The 17415-nt window shown below is 55.5% G+C and overlaps 3 protein-coding genes across 3 annotated transcripts; 1 reads left to right on the forward strand and 2 right to left on the reverse strand.

The window, feature by feature from the left end:
* Positions 1 to 65: 65 nt before the first annotated feature.
* Positions 66 to 7227, reverse strand: NUP188 (Nup188p). The gene is made up of 9 exons (XM_076644347.1): positions 7198 to 7227; positions 7098 to 7138; positions 6845 to 7022; positions 5566 to 6775; positions 5365 to 5492; positions 2696 to 5294; positions 1344 to 2577; positions 716 to 1272; positions 66 to 649 (listed from the first exon to the last, which is right to left on the reverse strand). Exons 1-9 carry the CDS (start codon positions 7213 to 7215, stop codon positions 285 to 287), a joined length of 6330 nt encoding a protein of 2109 aa, XP_076500333.1. The 5' UTR covers positions 7216 to 7227; the 3' UTR covers positions 66 to 284.
* A 1041-nt stretch (positions 7228 to 8268) lies between these two features.
* Positions 8269 to 12739, forward strand: DBP2 (DEAD-box ATP-dependent RNA helicase DBP2; the record flags this gene model as incomplete). The annotated part of the gene is made up of 14 exons (XM_076642672.1): positions 8269 to 8373; positions 8586 to 8642; positions 8735 to 8813; positions 8950 to 9023; positions 9116 to 9205; positions 9311 to 9519; positions 9603 to 9894; positions 9983 to 10426; positions 10504 to 10526; positions 11670 to 11735; positions 11827 to 11879; positions 11949 to 12109; positions 12191 to 12233; positions 12699 to 12739. The coding sequence occupies 14 exons, from the start codon at positions 8269 to 8271 to the stop codon at positions 12737 to 12739; spliced, it is 1737 nt and encodes a 578-aa protein (XP_076500334.1).
* Positions 12740 to 14500: 1761 nt separating this feature from the next.
* On the reverse strand, positions 14501 to 15919 carry BDY24DRAFT_376931 (uncharacterized protein). The gene is made up of 2 exons (XM_076638714.1): positions 14890 to 15919; positions 14501 to 14814 (listed from the first exon to the last, which is right to left on the reverse strand). The coding sequence occupies exons 1-2, from the start codon at positions 15595 to 15597 to the stop codon at positions 14524 to 14526; spliced, it is 999 nt and encodes a 332-aa protein (XP_076500335.1). The 5' UTR covers positions 15598 to 15919; the 3' UTR covers positions 14501 to 14523.
* Positions 15920 to 17415: the final 1496 nt, after the last annotated feature.

Genomic DNA, 17415 nt, shown 5'->3' on the forward strand with positions numbered 1-17415 from the left:
CTAAAGCTCTGAACGCTTCATTTCCCCATTCTGAATGGTCCAGCCTTTCACGAGAGAGACGGACGATTGGGATTAGCGACTCGATAAAGAACGAGAGAACAAGAGAGGGCGAGCGATGAACTGCGAGTGCGTCTTCCCGCTCTTCCTCGTTCCCTCGACGCTCTTCCTCTTCGAGCAAAGTAGGACTCGAGCATAACACGAAAATAAGAGCGAAGAAATATACGTATCCAAAATACCGAAAAGCACTACACTAACTGACGAAATAAACCAGACAAGACGAACGCTCACTGAACAAGATGGTTCTTGAGCACCATTGCAAACCTCCCTCCATCATCCCCCTTAGTCTTCACCTCCCCCTTCGTGATCATCTGCCCAACATCATGCGCCAACTCAGCCAGCCGATCCATCTCTCCTCCCCTCCCAGCCGAGCTTCCCAAACGATCCTGATCCATTCGACCTTTCGACGACAAGAATCGAGTGGCGAGGGCGAGTTGCGTGACGGCGAGGAGGGAAACGGCCTCGAAGACGTCTCTGGTTGCTGGGAGAGAGATGGAGGGGGAGAAGGGTGGGAGGTAAAGATGGGAAGTGGAGGTGAAGGCGTCGGGGAAGACGGAGATGGGAGCTTGAGGAGGTCGAGTGGAGATTTGGACTGAGAAGAAAGGGAAAAACGAGTCAGAGTGCGTTCAAGCTGAAGAGAGAGTGGTAGATGACTCACGATGGTAGTTGATAGCAGCGTCTCCGATCTCCATGAGGGTTCCGATCGTTGCTGGTTCCGAGGCGGAGACGGTCGCGTCTGCAGCGATGAGAAGATCCTCGACGTCCCCTCCGTCCGGGTTGACCAACCACGAAGTCGACCTCGATGCCATGTTGATGTTGAACGTCAGCGTCCTAGCGATGAGGAACAGCTTCTGAATAACGGCACAGAGGAAGGGTCGTTTCGCCGGGTCGGGAAGGGCGTCGGGTTCCAAAGACGACGCGTCGGCTTCCGAGCTCTCCTTGTGAAGAGCGAACCGTTCGTCGTCCGTGACTGGCTCGATAAGAGCGAAGAGGTGGTTGGGATGGGAGAGGAGGTCGTTGACGAGTTGAAGTACGAGACGAGCTCGACTGGCGAAGGTTCGGACGATGGGGATGGTTCGAGTGAAGCGAGAGGTGGATTGGAGGGAAGTTGCGATGGAGAAGAAGAGGGTGGAAACGGAGTCGAGCTCTTGGAGTTGGGCCGAGGTGATGGGTTGACCTGATCTCCATTCGACGCATCGAGCGATTTGAGCTCGGCTGCAGAGGGAAGGAAGAGATGGAGGTCAGAGGGAAGTCTCGAAAGAGACGGGAGGAGGGGAGAGACTGACCAAAGCTGAACCCAAGGCACAACCTCCGTCTCTACAAACTGAGCACTCGATCCTATCGATCCGATGAGATTCACCACAACTCCCAACTCCGCCAACCAAGCTGCATGCAGCGGATCGTGACCTCCTGCTCCTCCAAACGTCTCCTTGATCGTCGGCGAGATCTGTCCTGCCTGAGCGACTTCGGCGAGGACGTTCTTCGAGTACGCTGCCATGATGGCCGACGAGACGAGTCGGTCCGCTCCTCGGTCGATGGTGCTGACGGCGAGATGGAAGTTGAGGGTCTGCTCCATGAAGAGAGGTCTTCTCGGCTGAGCACCTCCCTCTCCGTCCTCCTCCCCTTCCTCGTCCATCGACGCGTCCAAGTCTGAGGGAGAGGACGACGACCAGGGACTCGAGATGACGACGTCGAGACTGTTCCGGATCAATCCGATCTCGTCTGCTAGACTGAGCCACTCGCTAGGAGAGAGGTTGTGCTCTGGACGAACGGCCTGCTCGAAGACGGCGACGAGGAGGGAGAGCTCTCCGTCGAGTTCCGATGACTGGGTTTGAAGGATCCGTTCGAAGGTCGATCCGAGAGCGAGGACAAGGAATCGGAGAGTTGTTTGGAGGAAGGAGTGGACGACGAGTCGATCTTGAGGGGAGATGGGGTTGGACGAACTCGGCGGAGGGAGGTCGACTGCTTTCCGAACGAAGAGGAAGAGGATTTGAAGGAGGGTTTGGTGGAAGGGGACTGAGAAACCTCCTCGAAGAGAGTCCAAAGGAGGGAAGGTTTCGCTGATGATGAGGTTTCTGATCTCCGGAAGGACTCCGATGAAGCTTTCGAGCTGAGACGACGACGATGATTCCGAGGCTGGTGCCTTCCCCTTCGAGCTGGTACTGCTTCCCTCCATGATCGACGTTCCCCAAGTTCCCTCGACGAGTGTCCTGAGGATCTCCATCCTCTCGACGTGGACGGCGAGCATGACGTCTCCGTCTCGAGTCTCCCTGGCGATGACGGGAGCGATGGTTCGAACGTCTCGAAGGAGGATCTCTGCTCGTTTGACTGAGCCGTCGAGGAAGAGAGGGATGACGGCGGTGAGGAGTTGACGCCAGGCTTTGGTGCAAGCGACTTCGGAATCGATGAGGGACCAGTCGAGGTTGATGGACTGAACTTCCTCGACGGTTTGGTCGATGAGGAGGTCGTCGACTTGATCCGAGCGGTATCCTTCGATCTTTTGACGGAGGACGTCGATGGCTGAAGAGAGAGAAAGAGACCGAAGCCAAGTCAGTTGAGGAGTTTGAACGAGAAGACAAGCGAGAGAGCACGGGAGAGAGAAGTGAAGACGGAAGTGAGAAAACACGTCGAAACTCACAGTAAAGGTATCCTTCTCCGAAGTCCCTCTCCTCCCTGGGCAACCTCATCCTCACACTCTCCACCTCGAACCCAGGATAGGCCTCCCTGATGCTCCTATGCACCGTCTCGTGCAGCTCCGGATCGCACGAGCTCCTCAGGTACCTCAAGCTTGCTCCTCCCATCAACCGATGCTTCTGCCTCAGCATCAGCTGCTCGATCTTCTCGAACGAAGCAGGTTTCGGGTTCCGACTCTTGATCCCTCCTGCTCCTCCTGCTCCGCCTCGTCGACCTGTCGTCTCGAGATCCAGTGCGAAGAGGTGAATGGCGTAGGCTCGAGAGAGATTTCGATACGACGTAACTCGGGTATCCTGGTCGTAGAGGAGGGTGTCGTCGTCGAGCTGGTTCGGGTTGGAGGTAGGGAGGAGGTCGGAGTCAAGATCGGGTTCGGAGGGGGAGAGTTTGGATCGGAAGGTGATTTCGAAGAGAGGTTCCCAGAACGAAGGATCCGAACGGAGAGCTGCGAGAGCTTTGTGATCTCCAAAGTTCTCCCATGCGACGTCGAGGAACCTGAGGATGGAGCTCAGGAAAGCAGGATCGCTCTCCCAGTACTCCTCCCAAAGGACGACCATCGTCTGAGCGAGCGTGACGGCGTTGACCTCTTTCGTCGATCCTTCCTTCTCCTTTCCTTTCCTCGACGTCGACGAAGCGAGGACTCCTCCTCCGTAGCTGTGGGACTTCATGTCGAGGAAGAGAGCGGCCCATCCGAGTTGAGTAGACATGAGGACTCCGAGGAGGTTCCAAACGGCTCGTCGGAGGTCTCGATCTTGGTAGGGGTCGGCGAGGAGGTCGAGGAACGCTTGGGTTGTGGCTGTAGCGTCTTCGAGGTGACCGACGATGGAGGGAGGGGAGGATCCCGGGAGGGCTGAGAGGGATCCGCTGAGGGTTTCGAGGAGGAGGACGGCCTCTCGAGCGATCTCCTGGGACGACGAAGGGGAGGTAACGAAGTGGGCGACGACGTCGACGATCTGGGTCTTGACCTTGTCGTTTCCGTTCCTGCTCTGGTTGTTGCCGAGGTTCCCTGCTGACCTATTCGACGACGACCTGTCGAAGAAGAGCTGCTCGAGAGGGACGAGTTTCCCGAGATCCAACCTTCTTTTGGTGGCGAGAAGGTGCCGAACGAATCGAAGGGTTCCCTCGATGAGACGTTCCGCCCGAGGAGCTTCGAAGACTCGACCACTGGCGTAGAGACCTGCGACGAGACCTCGGCCGACGACGAGGGTCGAGACGATGGGGGAGAGGGCGAGGTTGGTGGAGTTGACGATAAAGGCGTCTGCGAGGAAGCTTTGGAGGGTAGAGAGGGGACCGAGGTTGATGACCGACGACGGCGACGAGGACGAGGGAGTTCGAGGAGCGAGGGTAGGGTCCCTGAGGATCTCGTCGTAGAGAGTTGTGACCTTCTTCCCGATCTCGAACCTCTCCTTCAAGCTCTTGTACTTCCATCCGGTGTATCCCGTCCAGATCTCGGCGTGAATCAACGAGAGGGCTCTCGTCAAAACGTCCGCCTTGACCTTGAGGAACTCCTGCTCGACGACGAAGTGAGATCTCTGGGCCTCGAGGAAGAGAGCGAAGACGAGATCGACGAGGGCGAGGGTGGTAGGGTAGGATCCGATGGACCGTTCCGAGGCGAGGATGGAAGCCGTTGAGGCTGAGGAGCGACCGTTGGAGAAGAGGAGGGAGGAGGATCGGAGGTAGGTCCAGACGCGTCCTGGGAAGGCTGGAAGGAGGGAAGTGAGGACGCTGAGGGTTGTGCTGATGAGTCGAGAGGAGGTAGGCGTTGGTCGAGTGGAAAAGGAGAGGGATCGTTCGAGGATAGAGAAGAGGATTTGAACGATGTCGGTGGAAGAGTCTTCGTCGTTTTGTCGGGAGGAGGAGGACGAGGAGAGGGATCCGGAGGGAGAGAGGTGCGCGACGAGTTCCGCTGCGAGGCTTGGACCCGAGGAGAGGACGGATTTGAAGAGGTCGAGGATGTCGAGGATAGCGTCTTCTCCAGCACAATCCTCGATCCCCATCTCCTCGAGAGAGATCGTCAACGAAGCCTCCCTAGCTCCTGATCCAGCTCCGAACACGTCCTCGTCGGCTCCTCCCCTCGACCCTGTCGGTACCTTCGCCCTGATCCCGACAAACGCCCTCAAGATATCCAAGCTCAACCTCCACCCTGAAACCTGGGTTCCCCAGCTGACTACGACGGGAGTCGTTTTGGGAGGGCTGACCACGATTCCGACGGTTCCAGATGGGACGACGATGCCAGCGGGGAAGTCGAGCCTCCTCTGCGTCCTGTACTGGATCTCTCCGGGTTGGAGTCCAGGCTCGACGACGAACCGACCTCTCGTGTTCGAAGGAAGGACGTGCGAGAGCGAAGGGATCTCGGCGAAGAACCTGAAGACGATGTCGGCGCACTCTGCTGAGGTTTCGGAGGGTTCGAAGGTTTCGGACGAAGAGAGGGATTCGTCTCCACAGAGGGAGCGAGAGAGTCGAAGAAGGGGACGAAGGAGGGTGGGGAACCGAGATCGAGCGAGGACGAGGAGAGATCGACGAGTCGGGGAGGTTGGGAAGTCGACCTGAGGAAAGGAAGAAGGAAAGAAGTCAGGACGCGTTCGAGGGAAGGGAGGGCAGAAAGAATCGACTCACATCCCAGAACTGATGGCATAGCGAAGCAGTTCCTGTTCCAGATCCGTAGAGAGCAATCCAGCAGTCGACCATGGCCTCGAAGGGAAGGAACTCGACGCGTACGAGCTCGGTCAAACACGACATCAGGCCTGAGCGGAGGAGAACGAGGCCTGATCAGCTTCTGTCCTTCCTACCGATCAACGAGAACAGCGATGAGCTCACCCTTCATCACCGACCTATAACCCAAAGCGTTCAGATCCACGTTCTCTCCTCCTCCTCCCTCTCCTCCCTCTTCGACGTCAACAAACAACCTCCCCTTCAACAACTGCAACAATCCGCCCAACAAGTTCCCCTTCCCTCCCAACGCTCCCGTCACGATCGTCTGCCAAGCCGGCTGTTGCTGCTTCTGCCCATCCACCGAAGGGAGGATCGCCTCAGCGAGAGGGATGTACTCCTCGGGCGTTTCGTTCGAGAGCGAGTCCGTGAGTCGAGAGAGGATGTACGACCAGGCGATGAGGATTGGCGAGGTGGTAGGAGAGGGTGCGACTGTGAGGAAGTGGTGATGAAGTCGGAGGAGGTGAGATGGTGAGGAGAGGAGGGAGTTGGGAGGTAGGGAGGCGAAGAGAGGAGAGTTGAGAGGTATCGAGAGGAGGGTTTCGAGATCGAGGACTTCGACGCAGATGATCACCACCATTCCGTTGATGTTCCCTCCGAGGATCTCACTCTCCTGATCCTTCAGGAACCTCGCGTTCCTCTGATTCCTTCCGTAGTCCGTGTGATGCAGGACGGCGATGATTCCTTCGACCGTGTCGGGGTCGTTTTGGGAGGTTTCGGAGGAGGAGTTGTAGAGGACGAGGAAGATGACCTCGAGGATGGAGAGTTGCTCTTTGAGGAGTTGTTTGGCCCAGAGAGGAGAATGGGTCGTAGAGGAGACGATGTGGTTGGGTAGAGGGGTTCGAGTGTGAGTGTCGAACTGACGAGCGAGTCGTTGGACGAAGGAGGGAGGGGAGTCGGGGGAGAAGGAAGGAGGAGCGAGGAGTTGGGGGATGATGATTTGGGCGACCTCAAAGTACTCGTGCTGCTCGTCCTCGACTGCTCGAAGAAGAGCTGCTACCAGGCGGAGGATGGCCAGTCGCTCCCTGAAGTAGAAGAGGTTGAAGTGGTCGAGGAGGTCGGAGGAGAGGGAGGAGGTCGCTTTGGAAGGGGAGGGTTGTTCGACGACGGACGAGGGTCCTCCAGCGGGAGCGGCCGTGGCGGCAGAAGAGGTGACCTTGGAGGTAGGAGGGGGTGGAAGGGATAGGGATGCTGCATCGTCTGACCGAAGGAAGGAACGAAGGAGGAGGAAGGATTCAACTTGGTCGAGGTCGAATCTCGAGCTGATCTTTTGGACGAGCTCCTTCTCTCCTGCTTCGAGCTTGATCTCTTCCCCGTTCTACAGAAACCAGAAGCAGATTAGCTCTGAGTCTACAAAGAGACGCATACGAGCTCTAGGAAGACTCACCTGAGCCTTGACGGTTCCTGATTCTACGACCTTGTTGGACTCTTGACTTGGACGTTTGAAAGGGTCACCGCACGAGTTGAGCTGAGAAAGTCTCGACTGTAGGATCCGTTCCAGGGATTCCGGAGAGACGGAGGAGGGACATGGTGGGAGATCGACCGATTCGTAGAGAGTTTGGTAGCTGCAGGTGAAAGGGAAGGAAGGAAGTGAGCTCGAGAGCTCACACGAAGGAAGGGAAGGAAAGATGAGGACGAACGAGAGGAGTGTTTGAGACACGCTCAACGAAGAGCTAGGAGACTGGGAGGAACAACGGGGTCAGAAGGTGATTCTTATAGAGAAGAGGAGGAAGAGCTCACTTTTCCGCTGCTCGACATAGGGTGGTCGCTTGAGGAGAGAGACGAAGGGAGTCGGGTCGTCGAGATTCAGTCTCACCAGCGCAGCCCACGCCGTCGTGAAGGAGGGAGAGGGTTTGTGTTTCTGCTCATTTCAGGTCGAGAAGAGAAGATTTAGAGGCATGACAAAGAGATCTTTGAACTCGACAGTTCCAAAGAACGAATGAAATCGACGGGAGGGAGCCGCCTTCGCTCGTCGCACTTCGAGGGAACTGCTCTTCGCAGATGGTATATCTAGGTTGCATCAAAGTGTCTGTCTGATAGCTATTTCATACGAGCTTTCGGGGCAGAAAACTCTAACGCAAGGGCAGGAAGTGAACGCAACAGCGAGAGAAGGTCACGACGCGACGCGTCGCAGAAGAGAGCATCGAGGGAAGAGAGGGAAATCTAAGGACGTCTCAGTGCAGGTTCTCGGAGACTAGTCGACTGCTTACCTCTTCGGCTAAATTGAGAGCCCGACAGGGGGTCTGAGGGAGGCAGTCGAAGCGAACTCGTCCGTCTCGCTGCTTTCGAGACGACGGCGAAGGTTTGCTGCAGGACCTCGAAGGGCGGAAAACCTCCGCTCGGTCAAGTAGCTCTTTCCAGTCTGAAGACGAGTCTGTGGAGATGGAAGATGAGCTACTGCCCAAGACGAGGAAGGCCGAGGGAGGAGAGAGGAAGAAAAACAACAACGCCTCGAGGGTCGTCGCTGCTGCTTCAACGAGAGCGACGAAAGGACTGGAAAACTTTTGCCACCACACTCGCCTCGACTACTTCTCCCTTAGCAAGACCTGGTGTCCTACGAATGAGAGAGGGAAAGGAAATCAGTAGCCGTTGGGTGATTTTTTCTCGCGGCCCAGTCCTCTCTCAGCCGAAATCGAAACCAAAAGAGAGGAGGGGAGGGGAGGCAGCTTTTGAATCCCAACGTCGACTCTCCCCCCCTCTTCGTCTCTTTCCTCCCTCTCTCCCCCTTCTCTCCTTTTTCAAAAGGACTCCCCCAAAAGCGTCAAACGCACTCTCACAACAACACACCCACACACACAACCCTTTCATAGAATGTCTGGATACGGAGGAGGAGGAGGATGTGAGCAAACTTCCACTCGACTTGACTTCTTTCCTCCTCCCTCTCCTCCTTCGCTCCGAGCTGACCCCCTTTGCTTCGTTCCTTCTTGCTGCAGACGGTGGTGGAGGTACGTCTACGAGTTCTTTTCTCTTACCTTCTAGTAGTAGCTAGCTGACTCTTCTTTCCTTTGTTCTGTCGTGAATAGGAGGAGGAGGCTACGGAGTGAGTCGACCTGTCTTGTCCCCTTCCTCCCTCCCCCCTTCCATCCTTGCTGACCACTTCCCTTTCTCGTTTGCTTCTTGACTCTCAGGGAGGAGGAGGAGGTGGATACGGAGGAGGAGGTGGAGGAGGAGGATACCAAGGAGGAGTGAGAAATGCTTCCATCTGTCTTCCACCGCTTCGGCGCGCTTCCTTCGGCCTTCGCTGACTCTCGTTCTCTCTTTCGTCGCTGTTTCTTAGGGAGGCGGAGGATACGGAGGAGGAGGAGGAGGATTTGGTGGAGGTTCGTACGGAGGAGGATTCAACAATGGCTTTGGGGGTGTGTATAAAACCAAGACTCTAAAATGGAACAAGCTCGCATCCCTGAAGCTTTTTCTCGCCCTCCCCTTCCCTTCGACCTCACCTTGCTGACGCGTCTCCTTCTCTCTCTCTCTGCTACTCGTTCGGTCTAACAGGAGGAGGAGACCGAATGTCCAACCTCGGAGCTGGACTCGGCAAGATCGATTGGGCTTCTGCCAACCTCATCAAGGTTCGTTCGAGCTCCCTTCCTTTCCGTTCCCTTCCTTCGAGCTCGCACCAGCTGACATCCATCTTTCCTTGGTTTCTGCTTCTCTTCCTCAGTTCGAGAAGAACTTCTACATCGAGGACAAGCGAGTCCGAGCTCGTGAGGACAAGGAGATCGAGGCCTACAGGACCAAGCACCAGATGAGGGTTCGTTTCTCCTTCCCCTTCCTCCCCTTCCCCGAGCCCTTTCTCGCTTTCTGCCTTGCCCGTTTCCCTCTTGCTTACCTTTTGCTGCTTTCTCTACTTCCCCAGATCCAAGGAGCCCACATCCCCAAGCCCGTCACCTCCTTCGACGAGGCTGGTTTCCCCGACTACATCATGACCGAGATCAACGCCATGGGATTCGCCGCTCCTACTCCCATTCAGTGCCAGGCTTGGCCTATGGCTCTCTCTGGACGAGACATGGTCGCCGTCGCCGAGACTGGATCCGGAAAGACCATCTCTTTCGCTCTCCCCGCCATGTTCGTCTCGTTTCTTCCTTCGTTCGTCTTCTCCCTCGAGCGCGTCGAAGCTGACCTATCCTCGCCTCTTCTTTCCTCCTCAGGGTTCACATCAACGCTCAGCCTCTCCTCTCCCCTGGAGACGGACCCATCGTCCTCATTCTCGCTCCTACTCGAGAGCTTGCCGTCCAGACCCAGGCCGAGTGCACCAAGTTCGGAAAGTCGTCGAGGATCCGAAACACCGCCGTCTACGGAGGAGTTCCCAAGGGAGGACAGATCAGGGATCTCCAGCGAGGAGCTGAGATCGTCGTCGCCACCCCTGGACGACTTATCGACATGCTCGAGTCCGGAAAGGTCAACCTCCGAAGGGTTACCTACCTTGTCATGGACGAGGCCGTGCGTTCATCGTTTCCCTTCGTCGTCGAGCTTCGTTCCTTCCTCGCAGCCGCTGACCCTTCTCTTCTTGCTTCTTCCTCTTCGTCAGGACCGAATGCTCGATATGGGTTTCGAGCCTCAGATCAGGAAGATCGTCGCTCAGATCCGACCTGACCGACAGACTCTCCTCTTCTCCGCCACCTGGCCCAAGGAGGTTCAGCGACTCGCTGCCGATTTCCTTACCGACGCCATCCAGGTCAACATCGGATCCATGGAGCTCTCCGCCAACCACAACGTCAAGCAGCTCGTCGAGGTCTGCACCGACTTCGAGAAGCGAGGAAAGCTCGTCAAGCACCTCGACACCATCTCGAACGAGAACGCTAAGGTCATCATCTTCACCGCTACCAAGCGAGTCGCCGACGACATCACCAAGTACCTTCGACAGGACGGATGGCCTGCGCTTGCTATCCACGGAGATAAGCAGCAGCAGGAGCGAGATTGGGTTCTCGGAGAGTTCAAGTCTGGACGATCCCCCATCATGATTGCGACCGACGTTCGTCCCTTCCTCTCTTCCTTCCTTCTTTCTCTTTTCGACCCTCGCTGACCTCTCTCTTCCTTCCTTCCTCTCAGGTTGCCTCCCGAGGTCTCGGTAAGTATCCCTTCTCCCTTCTCATTTAGCTTTGTAGCTTCAACAGCGACACCCTCGACCTCGACGAGACGTTTCCTTGGGTCTTCGGTCTTCGTCCTCTTCAACGCCCGACCGTCCTCCTCTACCTTCAAGAGCATGGTCAGAAGTCTTCAAAGCGGATCTTCCGAGACACCGACGGACGCTGCTGCTTTGGAACCAGGTCTCTTCCCAAGGGGCTTTCGAATGGCTCGTTCTTTTCCTTCGGGATTCGATACGTTCCTTCTTCGAGATCACCCCTTCGAGATTCTCTCTCCTCCGCGTGCGCTCCTTCAACCTCTCGTGGATTCGTCGACGTTCTGCTCCCAGCTCAAGATACCGAGGAACCGACGATCTCGGGTCGATAAGATCGAAATCGCCCTACTCGGAAACGAGCCCTCGCTGGCTGCTTCGACCTTCGACTGTCGTTCAGCCCCTCCTCCATCCGACACCGAAACCATCGCTGCCTTCCCTCGATCAGGCCAAGCGCATTACCTCGGGGAGCGAGCGAGCAGGAAACTAACAGGAGATCATCTCGCGGGGAGCTTCGGTTTTGGGTTGGACGTTCTGTCTTTTACTCCGAGTCGGACTCTCCTTGCGTTTTCGTTTTCGATCCGCTTTTGCTTTCTTCGATCCTGCCCTTCCTCTTCGGAGATGGTGGCATTCGGGGAAGTAGACGTTGGTCTTCTGTTTAGGTTTCTTTCCCTCTACTTTAGCGTTCGTTCGTTTGAGGAAGAGTGAGGGGGAGGAGGGGAAGGGAGTCGGGACGAACTGGTCGATTCTTCGCACCTCACGAAGTCGACCGCTAGTCTCTTCTCTCCTTCTTTTCTTCTTCACTACCTTCCTTCGTTCGTCTCGTTAGGTTTAGGAGAGGTCGCTTTAGTTTAGCTTAGCTTAGTTTCTCGCTCGATAGCTTTGCACTCGTTTCCGTTCCCGCTCGTTGTTGACTCTCTTCCTCTTCCCCTTCCCTTCCAACTGCCAATCTCACCCCCCTCCATCGCATCTTCTCTGCCTTGGTTTGACCTTTTCTCAGAGTACGTATCCGCTTTCTCTCCTCGCTCTCTTCTCGTCTTGATCTCGTCGAACCGTTCCTGACCTCTTCCCCTCCTCCCTCTCTCTTCCCCCCGAACAGTGTCAAGGATATCAAGTACGTTATCAACTACGATTTCCCTAACAACTGCGAGGATTACATTCACCGGTACGTCTCTCGTCTTTTCTCTTCTCAACTCGCTTCACTCTGTTCGAGTCGAACGCTCGAGCTGACCTTCGCTCTCCTTCCCTCCTCGCAGAATTGGACGAACTGGTCGAGCCGGAACCACCGGAACTTCCTACACCTACTTCAGTACGTTCTCGTTTCGTCTACTTACACTTTCGAAACGAAGAAACTGACCTTCGCTTCCTATCTGAACAGCCACCGACAACTCGAAGTCCGCTCGAGAGCTCGTTGGTATCTTGAAGGAGTCCAAGTCCGAGGTCCCTCGGGAGCTTGAGGAGATGGCCATGTACGGAGGAGGAGGAGGTCGAGGAGGAGGAGGAGGAAGGGGAGGACGAGGCCGAGGAGGTTACGGAGGAGTGAGCATCTTGTCTTCTTCGTCCGACGTGCGACGCGTCTCAGCCCGCTGACTCAGTTTGCTTTTTTTCTCGGCTTCTTAGGGAGGAGGAGGAGGATACGGAGGAGTGAGTAAAACTTTCTTTGGTCTGCTACATCACTCTACTCGACCTTGCAGCCCGCTGACCGCTTTTCTTCGTTTTCTTTCGCTTTCTTCAGGGAGGAGGAGGAGGATGTAAGTTTAACCGTTCCTTTCCTTTTCGAACCTCCGCACCCTTCCCACCCATCCCCTGCTGCTGCGAGTCGGTAGCTCGTTCTTGTAACACGCTGCTGACGGACTTCACCTCTCGATTTCCCCTTCGACAAACCCTCCCTCCCTTCTTGTAGACGGTGGAAGCTACGGCTCGAACTCCTACTCGGGTGGCTATTCGGCTGGTGCCGGAGGCTCCTACAGCTCCTACTCTTCCAACAGCGGCGGCTGTAAGCTCTCGTTTTCGAACTTGCTGCTGGAACGATCTCCCTCCTACGGAGACCTTCAGCGAGCGATGTTCTGTCTTCCGTTCCTCTAAAGACCTTTACTGACCTCGTATTTCTTTTTCCGCATATCAAAAGACGGAGGAGGAGGAGGAGGAGGAGGGGGTAGCAGGTGGTGATCGGACGACTTACTAGATTTCTTTATACTTTCCCGCTCCTTTCAGGGATACCAGGGATACTGCATGACGTGTTTCGCTACGACTCCCCTGCTCACAATCGAAAGAACGAGGCGAACTGAAAAGCGAGTCGTCTCGCTGGTCTTCGGGCTCAGTTCGGAGGTGCAGTTTAGTCGGGGTAGTGGCTATATACCATGCTGTTTGATTGCGAGTCGTCTTTCCTGGATAGCTTCTCCCTCTCGCGGCGACTCCCTCTTTTCGACTCCAGCTCCCGATTCAGCGAGATCTAGGTGCTAGATCTTGCGCTGTAGACGATTCGACTGTAGACGATTCGAATAGTCGGTAGGCATGATCTTGGACTTTGACCATCATGGTGGCAAGCCTCGATCATGTTACCGCTGAAGAGACGAAGACGAACCGAGACCGCGTCGCCGCTCCGAAACGCGTCTCTGTTGGTGGTAGCTTACACTTCTGGAGTAAAGACGACACCACGCTACACTGGGGGATCTAAGGTTTTGTTTACTGCTTCGATTATGTCTTCGGAACTAAGACAGAGGGGAGGAACTGCTGACCGAGAAGGAACGCGACGCGTCCGGCTCGTGCTCACCCCTGTTACAGGTTGCAGCCTTTTGAGCTTTCCTCAGCTACGGAAACCAGTTTAGGAGTGTTCAAATGTTTACTGGCGATGCTGAGGAGAGAAGAACAGTCGCCCGTCGGCGTCAGAAGCTGCTGAGGCGCGTCCATCATGTTGACGACGTGTCCGATTTCTCGGAGCTCCTGGACCTTTTCACCTTATCGCTTCGGCCAATCGTCGTATCGATTGTTCTTATCTATATTTATCTGGTTGGTACCCTCAGCTGACAAATTCTCCCTGACTAGTATCGCCTCTTGCTCAGGGAGTCGTTTTGTCCACCTTCAACTTGTTGGTTACCGCTGATTTCTTTCCCTTATCTACCCCTTTCTCGGCTAGAATCGCCTCGACGTATATAGGAAGGTATAGAAGTGCTTCAGCGATGTTATCGGCGGTTTAATGCCTTCTCTAGTACCGATCCTCGGTTCGTTTCTTTTGGGATTCACAAAAATGAACTAAACAAGTCTCATCGGATGCTTTCGGATACTGGACTTCTCCCAGCTTTGATAAACTCTCTCATGAAAAGACTGGTCGATAGAAAATTGGAGAATCGGTCTGTACGAAGCTCAAAGCTGGGTTGACCCGACCGATCAGAATCGTTTCCATCGAGCCTCTATCATTTTCGGCGAGCCTTAGCACACACCCCAAGTATGAAGCGAACGGTTGAGACATATCTTCGAAGTCTCCGAGCTGTTTGGCGGTCTTGGAGTCTGTAGAAAGCTTGTTCTCTTCCTTCTCTCCCTCCGACGCGCCGTGTGCGAGCCAGAGACGCGTCACAAAAGCGATCTCCAGCTATAGCGCCCCGAAGACTTCTAAAAGCCGTCAGAAGCTCCAAATGTCATGAAATATACTTCACGCCATCGATAGAGGTCATCACTTGGTCATTTGGTATCTTCGAGAAGAGATGGGAGGCAAACAACGAAGCTCAAAACTCTGTCAAATCGAACTGAGGGAGAATCAGACTGAAGTCCTTCATGAAGAGAAAATTGTGTTTTCGGCGATGTCAGAGGTTTAAAGACCGATATAGTAAGCTCTAAGAGGAAACGATTTGCTCTCGAGAAACTTCGTGAACGCAAGATCACCTGCTGGCTCTCCTTTGTGCGTCGAGTCGCCTCCCCTCCCTTCACCCAACCCCACACCTTCATCTGCAGCTCCCTCATCTCCGCCTTCGTCGTCCTGACGAGCCCGGCCTCCGTGAACGAGTCGTATCCTTCACAAAGAGTTTGGGGAGGCTGGCGAGGACCTGGAGCTCGGCGTTCGAATCCAATCCGAGGAGGGTGATGTCGTTTCCCTCCCACGTCCTATCCGCGAAGAAGACGGGTTGGTTTCGAAAGAGATGGGTATGGATGCAGACTTTCGGTTCGTCGAGGGAGTTCTTGAGAAGAGGGCAATCGCATGCTACATCGGTATCGTCGAGGGAGGGCTCGAGATGGGAGTAGGAGAAGGGCTGAAGAAACGCGAGAGAGGGAGCAAGATCAGTAACAGAACGAGAGAGATATGATATATCGAGATGATGACTTACCTTCAGCGTACTTTTCTTCTCATCCCAACCCTGCATGACCCAAACCCGACCTCCAACCTTCGCAAACATCGCGTCGGGCGACCTCAGCCTCGCGACGTACAACCCTAGAGACCTCGCTCGCCGCTCCTCTCCCTGATCTACCCAATCATCTCCACCTCCTCCCCCACCATCATCACCTCCGTCACCTCCGTCTCCTCCGCCACCTCCTCCTCCTCCAACGACGGGTCCAGGATTGGGAACGGGGGCGGTGGGAGGAGAGGCGAAGGAAGGATGAGGCTGAGGAGGAGGCGGAGGCTCGATGGCAGGAGATTTGTCCTTCTTTTTTCGTTTGACGGAAGGCTTTGATGAGGTAGGGGCGTCCCTGTTCCGTTTCTTTATCGGGCGATCGTAGGAAGGAGGAGGTACGGTGCGATTTGGCGGAGCAACGGGAACGAAGGGAGGGATGGCGAAGGCTCGAGAGGAGGAAGCCGCTGGAACGACTGCTGGAAGCGCTGGACCGATACGACTGCTGGTGGAAGGAGGTGGAGGGATGAAGGGAGGCAACCGAAAGCCAGAGGAGGAGGAGGAGGTGCTGGAAGGGACGTTTTGTGGGGAGGAGGGAGGGATCCGATGGGGGCGAGCTCGAAGGGGGGAGGTTGGAGGGATGATTCTGGCGGATGCGGGAGGAGGAGAAGGATTCCGAAGGGCTGAGTGGCGAGAGGGAGGCATGGCGATATACGGAGAGTAATAAGGGGGTCCTGAGAGTGAGCTGAAGGTGTGGGTAGGGCGTAGGAAGGGGAGGAGGGAAGGGGTTTTGAGCGGAAGGGAGGGAGGAGCGAAGGAGAAGTGCTGCTATAGACGACGATGACCAGTAGACCAAACGAAGAGTTCGAGAAGCTTAACAAGACGTCGATACAGGCAGAGGCTGAAGGAGAACTCACGAAGAGTTCGAGGTCGAGTCCTGTAGAACGATGAAGGTGAGCGTTAGGAAGGAAGGAGGAGGTGCGAGCTCTCTCTTTCGAGTTTCCTTCCTGACGGCCGTTTCGCTGAGATCGACGGCTGTTTGACTCTCAGGAGGCGACTTTTCCCGCTGACCCTCACGGCCGCTGCGCTACTTCTTACGACCTTTTCATTCAAGAGAGACGCCGTTCAAGGGAAGCTTCCAGACGGCCTCCCTCGAGCGCTTGAGCTCGAGCCTTGTTTGCTCCCTTCCTTCGACGGACGACGAACTTCCGTCCAGCTGCTTCGTTCTATACAGATCGCTTCTGGTAGATTCGAGGGCAGAAGACTTCTCAGTTCTGCACTCTCCTGCTCGCAATATAGATTGTAAGTCTCTCAGCTCGTGTCGAAGGGGAAAGAACGGAACGAGAGGGCAGGAGAAGGAAGGCTCCCGCGGACCTCGATTCAAAGCTGATCTTCTTTCTCTTCTTCTCGCACCGTCAGACTCCACGATGACCTATGACTTCGAGCATGCGAGCAAACCTCACTCAGTCTGTGGTCCTACAGATCGTGAAAGATCCGATCTTCGAAATCGACTGGGTCAAAAGTCAGCCGCGTTCGCTCAGGGGACGCGACGCCTCTTGTTCCTGGTCTCTCTCTTCACATTAGAGCCTTCGCTCGTCGCTCGAGCCTCTCCCTAGCGGAGCTTCCGAGGAGAGGAAGTAAACCAAACGACCTGCAAACCATCAAACAGTCACTGCAACATGTGTCAAGAGCAAGTCCCGTCCCTCTCCCCTCCCCTTGTTGAAGCTGCTTCCCTTCTCGAGCTGACTCTCCTTGCCTCGTTTCCGCTCTCTTCTGCCCTCAGCTTGAAGAATACGCATTCTGTGAGTCTCTGCCCGTCGTCTCGACCTCTCGAGCTCTTCGCTCCTTCCCTTCCACATCCCTCCCTCGCTCTCCGTGTTCAAGCTCTTCTCGTCTAGAGCTTACCGGCTCTTAGTATCAGTTTTCTTTCGAGCTCTCTCTCATCTGAATCTCTTCGTCTTCATCTTCTTCGTCCACACAGCACGAATCAGTCTCTCATCCCCCATCGTGAGTTCGACCATTCTCCAGCCCTCGCCTCCTCCCTCGCCTCGGCTATCCTTCGTCTTCACCCTCGCCACTCCCTATCTACGTCGCCATCTCTCTCCTCCTCGCCCACCTCACCAACGCTAACTCCTTTTCTCTCACTGGATACCATCTCGACCCACCTCATCTCTCTCTTCTCGTTCCTGCGCGATCCAAGCTGAACTATCCTCGTTCTTCCCCCCTCCCTTCCTCCCTTTCTTCCTCTTCATCCCTCCTTTTTACCTTTACCTCCGTGTACGACACAGTCGCACTTCATCCTATGCCTTCCAGAGGCGACTCGATCTACTCAAGCTCCACCATCGAGCGATCCTCGCTGCCAGCTGGACTTCACCGCCTCCGGTCGTCGCCCATCGCCTCGAGGAACTCCAAGATCGCGTGGACTCCCTTCCTATCGACGGAATCGAGGCCAGGAGAGCTCAAAGGAAGGCTCTTAACCACTCTATCAGGTACTCGTTCGAGAACTTCACAGATGAGCCGCAC

Source organism: Mrakia frigida (assembly GCF_051309035.1).
Source record: "Mrakia frigida strain ATCC 22029 unplaced genomic scaffold BDY24scaffold_3, whole genome shotgun sequence".
Taxonomy (NCBI): domain Eukaryota; kingdom Fungi; phylum Basidiomycota; class Tremellomycetes; order Cystofilobasidiales; family Mrakiaceae; genus Mrakia; species Mrakia frigida.

Excerpts from the sequence above, each read along its gene's own strand:
- NUP188 (XM_076644347.1), bottom strand. Across the intron at positions 1,273-1,343 it reads GTGCCTTGGGTTCAGCTTTG|CCGAGCTCAAATCGCTCGAT; the intron begins GTCAGTCTCTCC and ends TTCCCTCTGCAG. Across the intron at positions 650-715 it reads CGCTGCTATCAACTACCATC|TCCAAATCTCCACTCGACCT; the intron begins GTGAGTCATCTA and ends CTTTCTTCTCAG.
- BDY24DRAFT_376931 (XM_076638714.1), bottom strand. The coding sequence starts at position 15,597 with ATGCCTCCCTCTCGCCACTCAGCCCTTCGGAATCCTTCTCCTCCTCCC. Across the intron at positions 14,815-14,889 it reads AGAAGAAAAGTACGCTGAAG|CCCTTCTCCTACTCCCATCT; the intron begins GTAAGTCATCAT and ends GCGTTTCTTCAG.